The sequence below is a fragment of the Condylostylus longicornis genome, unplaced genomic scaffold (assembly GCF_029603195.1).
Source record: "Condylostylus longicornis isolate FDR11 unplaced genomic scaffold, ASM2960319v2 ptg000001l, whole genome shotgun sequence".
In the NCBI taxonomy this organism is placed as follows: Eukaryota; Metazoa; Arthropoda; class Insecta; order Diptera; family Dolichopodidae; genus Condylostylus; species Condylostylus longicornis.
This window is the reverse complement of record NW_026577970.1, coordinates 1,852,816-1,860,894: the sequence shown is the minus strand read 5'-3', so window position 1 is coordinate 1,860,894 and position 8,079 is coordinate 1,852,816. Positions and strand designations below refer to the sequence as shown.

Genomic DNA, 8,079 nt, shown 5'->3' with positions numbered 1-8,079 from the left:
AATAAAACACATGTTTTTAGGTAACATACTTTAAAAATTAATATAGGCTTAGATTATTTAAACTTTGGTTTTTATTTGAAATGTATTATTTTGTCATTAACGAATCAAAATATATTACACTTACTTTTAAAAATTAATATTTTGTTTTTATGATTTTTTAGACTTAAAACAAAATAGTTTCTTGCTTATATTATATGATCAAAAATTTATTTTAAATGAAAATTTCTAATGTTCTAATTGAAATTACAATTTCCAATATTTCTACAATTATTCTAGTTTCTAGTTCGAAATAATTTCAATAAAAGCATTTTAAAGATGTACTTCATTATATGTTTAAGATAAATATGAATGCTTGTAGCAACAACGCTTTAAATAGTTTTGTTCCGTTCTTAATGCATTAATTCAAAAACAAAAACAAATCACATTCAATAAACCAAATTTAATAATACGTAAATAAAAATATATATGTATAAACAAATTAACTCTCCAAATAAGCAATTTCAAAAACTAAGTTTGTAAAACAAATACCTTCATTAAATTAAAGGAATAGAAAAAACATACACTTTAGTATTGTTTTATAAACAAAATAAGCAAAAAATTTCTAATATAAATAATTTATTTCAAAGACACATGGAGCCAAATTTTAATGATTGTAAAATTTATTTAAATATGCCGTAGTTCCAATATTTCCCCCAGTATTACGCAGTTCTAACTACATGTTCAGCAATTTCTGTAAATTATCACATGACGGTGTGTTAATATTTTGTGCTTTTCTATAAAGATCCCTATCTGCAAATATTTTCGCTTTATTTATCATAGAATCCCCTAAAATATAAATTAGAATATGTCGTTTAATGTAATTAATTTATTTAATTTTGAATTTCATTTACTATAGTTTCTTTCTCTGCTACAAGAATGCCTTAAATGATTCATATAATCTTCTTCTACTGAAGCTTCTAATCTAACAACAGAACCCTGATATTCCAAATGAAAATCGTCTTTAACATAATAAGGGATTTTTAAATTGTTAGTACGTCTTTGAATCGAGTATTTACTGAAAAAGTAATAAATACATATATACATACATATACATAATATGTATAATTTTTCTATTTTAAAATTAAATTTGTTTTCGACTTTCTTACTGGCTTGGCTGTAAACTGTAGATTGGATCTGAGATAAAAAATGACGACATCATTGATAAACCGATTAGCAGCAAAATTGGCAATAAATTAATTAATGCTGAATAATTTGATTGCGGTTGCTAAATATAAAAGATATAAAAAAAATATGAGACATGTATAAACAATTAAAATAATAAATACCGAATGTTGATGCTCTCGATTGTGGAAACGTCTCTGCCTCGTGTAAACATTTTGCTGCGGAAAACCACCACCAAAAAATATATTAAATAACTCTTCTGGTGTAATTTCAGACTCAAATCCACGCGCAAATGCATATTCTGAATATGTTTGCCTACCCATACCGTGAGAATGATTACCACTACTTAAGCTTTCATTGCCATATAGATCATATTGCTTTCTTTTTTCTGCGTCCGTTAACACTGCCATAGCATTTCCTACAGCCTTGAAAGCTTCTACAGAACCTGGAGCCTTATTTTTGTCAGGATGTAACTGCAGAGCCAATTTCTTATAAGACTTTTTGATTTCAGAATCAGATGCATCTTTTGTTACACCTAACACCTCATAGTAATCTTTACATTTTTTTACTCTCCTAACAGCATCCATTTGATCTTGTGTATACTCCGGCTCATGTCTAGTCGGTGATGTTGTTCGTTGCGAACCTGTTTGACCAGATGTAGTATGTCTTTTGTGTGGCCCATCAGTTTCTTCAGAAAAATTTTCTTTAGAGCCATCTTTTGACGGGAAACTTTTTAACTTAGAGAGTAAATCTAAAAGCGAAATTTCTTTTTTAAAGTTTTTTGAAAATGAATTTATTACCTTTAGCCTCTTTAGTTGGAAACAATTTTTCAGCTTTGCTCAAAAATTTTTCAGCTCGTTCTAATTTTCCTTCTGTTAAAGCTTTTCTTGCAATTTCAATGCACCTGAATGCTTCATCTCTATTGCCCTCCATCGAGTGTTTTACCCAGCGAAAAAAGTCTTCTACTTAAAAATATTCAAAAAATATTTATAACTATCCGTTTAAGAGCTAATATCCTTTGCAATTGCGACCTAGTAACTATAGAATTGAATAATTAAATTATGGTATTGACGTCAACAATGAAATTTTAAAGTAAATAAATTATTTTATTCTAGTATTAGCAGAAAAAATTATATCGTTATTATCGAAAGCATTTGTTGTGTTATTTTTTAAACGTGGAAAATTAAGCTAAATACTAGAAAAAGTATTTATGTGGTATTTTGCTATTATGGTAAATAATTTATTTACGAAGAATTTTTTTTTTAAATTTCCAGCAAAATCAGAACGTCAAACTATATATTTGGCATTTTGAAACTTCATAATTAATGTTGCCATATTTGCAAAGTAAATCTCTTATTTGAGACACAAACCTTTTGTTCTTAAATTGTTTTGACAGCGTTTAGACATTCGTAATCAAAAATACCAGGTTGGTTAATATTGCTACGTTTTTAAATAAATTTTCTGCTGATTTCAAAATTTGTGTCATAAAGCAAATACATATTTGAAAGTAGTCGTTTCAAGACACGACTTTCCCATTTTTTTAATTTATCGTATAAATATTACTAAATAAAATATTTATTTTAGCGTGCTACTCTATGTTTAAAAAATAATTTTATTGATTTGTATTGATTTAGTTTGGCAGAATTTATAGAACTATTATGGTCAAAAATGGTCAAAAGTCAAAACTAAGCAAATAAAAGTTATTGGTGACTCGAATTAATTTTTAAACTTTATTGTTATATTACCAACTCAATATTACATTATTTTAAGGCTTCGTGAAAACTGAAAAAGAAGTAAAATATTGAACATTCCCGATAATGCAACATGCTTCCGCATTTCTAACTTAAAACTTAAATACCTAATGGTTTAGGCAATAGAGAGACGCAGGTGCGAAACTGCAAATTCTACTTTAGCATATAAAACAACTATTTTGGTTGTGAAAGTTCTAACATTGTCATATGTTTTTAGTTTTTTAAAATTTCAAAAATGAAAACATGAAATTAAATATTGTTATTTTAATTACTGAAAGTAATTAAACAAAATTTACTGAAAGTAATAACAAAATTTGAAAGAAACTTGCTCTGATAAATTTTGTAAATCCAACATAATTTTTTTTAATACAAAACAGTTTCCGCAGTAGTAACATTAGTTTTGATTTCTTTTTTTGTTTGTTGGGTGTACATCGTAAAAATAATGCAGTTGTAATTTTTAAACAAACTGCAAAAATGTACCGAATTATCAAACACATGTTTTGCAGCATGTTCAGTTCTTTATTGTCTAACAAAGATCATAAAGTAAGTACTAAATTTGAATTGAATTATCAAAAATACGGATTTCTAATAAAATAATATATAATTTTTAAATACCTATAATAAGGTAAATGTAATTAAAATGACTTTTTTTTAATAAATGATATTTATACCATGTAGCATCTAGTACATGTCATAGACCTATTTTTTTATGGCAAAACAAAAGTAGCATTTGTATAAATTTTAAAGATCGGGAGCAGTTCGCAAAATTAGTAGAACTAATGGAAAGTAATCCAGATGAAGCTCGTGGTGGAATCAAATTCGACCTTAATAAAAATATTAAAACATAAGCGCTTCGGGATCTAAAATAGACCTTCTGTTAACTCTAAGGTTAAAAAAACTCTAAGAAAAATTCTGTTAATTTTAACTTATGGTTCGCAAAAATTATAATAAGAGTAATCATAATAACCCTATCAATCTGAAAAATTTTTTGAAAATATTTCAAATATTTAATAAAATTAACGCGATTTAAATCTGAAAATGGCTTTTTCTGGCGATCTTAAGGAAAAAGTCCTTGTCACAATGCGTACAATCGTTTAATGTAGGAATATAACAACTCTTCCATAATTTTTTATTCTCAAATTATAAATTTTTTTAAAAATACTTATTCACATGTTTCAATCATCTAAACAAGCATTTTATGAACAAGATATTTAATTTAAAAAAGAGTGCAAAAATTTGAAGTCTCAAATTTAGACATAGAAAAGTTTTGTTTTGTTGCAATGTGTACATCAGCTTCAAGCCAAGTAAGTAAAATTTTTTGATAGACTTGAGTGAAATCAGCTTTCAATAGAAGCAACATTTATATGGGCATAAAATACAGGATGGTTCATATAAGGTCGCAAATTCTTTGAACGATTTGCAGCAGCATTCTCAGTTCTGTAGCTGTTTAAGAGCTACAGAGTTGAGAAATAGGTACCAGATTTTTCCGGCATATAAATCAATGCTTATAACTTCGGAATCATGCATCATAGAGTAACAATCGGTACCTTGTTTTATGGTCTTACAATCAATTCGATTTGAGCCACATTTTTCGCAATAATGCTCGTCAAAGGCATAATTTTGTTTTTTTTAAAAAACTTAATTTCAATGTTATTTTTTTTCGATACGCTATAATATCGATCTAAAAGCTAACCCATATAACATTTTCCTCTATCTCCTATAGTTTTGCCATTAAAAACATGCGAAAAATGCATATTACTTATACTTTTTATACCCGTACGAACGTATGTTCGAAGGGTATACTAAATTTGCCTTACCGTTTGTAACGCTAAGAAATAACGGTGTTAGATATAGACTCAAGTGTATGTTTCTGATCAGCGTCAAATTCTGAGTTGATTTAGCTTTGTCTGTCCGTCCGTCCGTCCGTCCGTCCGTCCGTCCGTCCGTCCCAACGATAACTCAAAAACTAATTGAGCTAAGTTCACCAAATTTTCACAAATGATTTATTGTAGTAAGTGCCAGAACCCTATTTAAATTGGACATGATCGGGGTAACGGTTCGGGTAGCTGCCATACAACTTCAATAGTAGTTTGGCACAACCAGTATTTTGAAAAACACATAGTACTGAAATTTTGCATAAATTAATATGGTAATACGGCAACTTAAAGTCATAGTCTGCCCCATAGTTAGTTATGTCACATTAGTTATTCGCACATAGGATAACAAATTCGTACGGGTATCACAGAGTTGACAAGGTCAACTCTATTTTTTTTCTCGTTTTTCTTGAATTTTTACTTCAGATAACAAAATTTTTTCTTCAGATTCTTAAAAACTTATTTTGTTCAATAAGTTTTAATGGTAAAACTAAATTTGCTACTTTTTCATTACAAGCATTTTTAATAATCCAAAATTAGAAAAAACAAAATCCATTGCAGAAAATTCTGCAATTTCTTTAAAAATCACAAAAAAAAATCCCTAAAACACTTCTATATTATTGGTATTCTTTTTACATTTTCAAATTGCTCCTGAACTTATAGGCATAGTTTGTGAATGGAACGATCCTTTTTGATATTATGAGTAAAAAAGACCTTAATTTTATGGCATAATTATGTTTGTTTATTATTGAGACGTCAATTTAATACAAAAAACATTTCAAATATTATAACCTAATCTGTTGTAAATTAAAAATACTGCTACTATTAACCAGTAGCAGTATTTTTAATTTACAACAGAAAAAATAAAATAACTGCACAGTGCTTCCATTGATTTGTAGTTTGACGCATGTAGAAACGTGTTTTTGGCGAAATATTTTGTTTGTGAATGGTGGTGTTTCAATAAAACTTTTTAAAAATCAACACCCATATTCTGCTAGTCGCATCACTTGGGGTGATGGGACATTATTGATTTTATGTGATTTTTCAATATAAAATTTCGAATTTCGGAATTGATTTTATTTAGAAAATTGCAAAATTTTTAAATAATAAACCATCACAGCAAGTGATGCGACTAACAGAATATGGGTACAAATTTGTTCGATGTTTAAAAGCCAAAATGTAGGTGTCATACATATCTTTTATGAAATTTATTATTAATATCTTAAAAATTTATCTATTTATTCTTTCAAAAGTTATAGTTCTAAGCAAACCACAAAACCCTCACCATTTCAAATCATCGCCATTGCTTAAATATAATGCTACGCAGTTTTTTTTATCCTTTTTATTATAAAATACTAAGTACACAGAATCTTACTTTTACATTTTATTTTTTGTAGCCTTTTTAAATATCTTAGCAAACGTTAATTAAAAAATCGAACCTGCGTTAGCAACTATATTTTTATGCGCATGTTTTACGTGTTACCAACTGTTTTACGTATCGCAACTCAAATGCGCAAAATTTATGATGTGTTTTTTTACATATTGTCCCACGTCATCTACCTCTAAAACTTGATCTTAAACGGATGCAAGGTACCTCCTGACGGATGCTATTTAAATACATACATATTTATCAAAAAATAATAAGCCTCGATGCTAGTTGTAAAAACATTAAATAAAAAAACTGATTTACTGTTTAACAGACTCAAAGTGGTTGTTAGAATAAGTAGTGCTGGTTAAAATATTAAAAAATAATAATTGGTGAAAAAGGCGCGTTCAAAGGCAAAGCTTATATTAATTTTTATACTAAGGTACTGTTTATTTTAGACTGAAATCATGTAGAAAGATTAGAATTTTCGCCATAATTTAACAATTTTTTTACGAAAAATATAACCAAAACAAAAATCGCTTGATCGCTGTTCCGAATTCTCACAAAAAATTAGATATCGCCATTTTACTTTTATATAATAAGATCTTCATCAGACTCAAATTGAATTTACATTAAAATAATGCAAACAGTGCAAGACATGCTATTAAGAGTTGACGAAATCCCAATGACATTAATTTCTATAGAGAGCAGACATATACTAATGTACATCAAGAAGCCCCGAAAAGGTTTCCAATAAATGTCATATATAAAGATTTTATGGAAACCTTTGGGAGTATGAATACCCAAAAAATCACCTATTTTGTAAAATGTCACGTAGCAGCATATGCAAGTAGGTTTAATTACAATACTATGAATTTAATAAGTTATTTACTAAGGAAAATAACGGAAACAATTTTTGCTCGAGTATGTCATACAGTCATATAAATTATATGTTAAAACTTTTATTATAAAAGTTTATAACGTGAGTAGATATTTGCAAAGTTTTTTTATTTGGCCTGACGCAATATATGTACATATGTATATTTCACATATGATATAAAAACTAACAAATAATGTTATAATTAGTATTTATCAAATAACAATAACAGTTATCCAAAAAACACATTCAAAAACAAAATAATTCAAAAATATTTTATATGTATGTACATAATTGGAAAAAACTACATAGGGGAGACAGAATTGGTCAGTGGCGTATTTATTTTGTTTGGCAGCTTTAAGTTTATCGTTTTCAAATATTTTCACACGAGGTTTTTTGCATCTAAATGATACATATTTAAGCTATATATAGCAATTAACATACTTTTTTAAAACTAAAAAGTTATCAAGTCAAAGATGAAAAAGTAACACTACCTTATCAAGTTAAAGAATAAAGTAACGTTTAGTTGTTCAAACTTTTTACAATAAAAAACAAAAGTTATCACTCACAGTTCATTGCATTGAAATTGTAAAAAAAATCATACCGGTTTCAGTTAACAGAAAAATTAGTAGACAATACACAATGCGGTCGGTTATGTGCTGACCACATCAGATTTTTTTTTAGATAGTTTAGATTTTAATAAAATTTAGCTATAAGGCAAGTGTAAATCACATACTTCAATAACGAACACTTTTTAGTTAAAAATACTAAACAGTAGTCAAAAATACGAATTAAAGTGATATACATATAAACTTAATCAAATTTTATTATTGTTTATTTTTGTTACCAAATTGAGTTTTTTGGTTCTATATTATATTTAGTTGTCCTTTTTTTAAACTTTGCTATCTTTTCTTGAAAAACAGGTGAATTATAATATAAAATAGTTTATCTCATTCACTTTTTGTTTTCATACATTTTTTTTCTCCTCAAACGAAAGTTCGTGTTACGACACAAATTTCTGGAACCAAAAATGTCATATGTCAAGGATTT

General features: G+C 27.5%; 1 protein-coding gene across 1 annotated transcript; it reads right to left on the bottom strand.

The window, feature by feature from the left end:
* Positions 1-419: 419 nt before the first annotated feature.
* Positions 420-2,412, bottom strand: LOC129607255 (dnaJ homolog subfamily B member 14). The gene is made up of 5 exons (XM_055518161.1): positions 1,962-2,412; positions 1,326-1,912; positions 1,146-1,264; positions 891-1,054; positions 420-825 (listed from the first exon to the last, which is right to left on the bottom strand). The coding sequence occupies exons 1-5, from the start codon at positions 2,092-2,094 to the stop codon at positions 713-715; spliced, it is 1,116 nt and encodes a 371-aa protein (XP_055374136.1). The 5' UTR covers positions 2,095-2,412; the 3' UTR covers positions 420-712.
* Between the last annotated feature and the right edge of the window lie 5,667 nt (positions 2,413-8,079).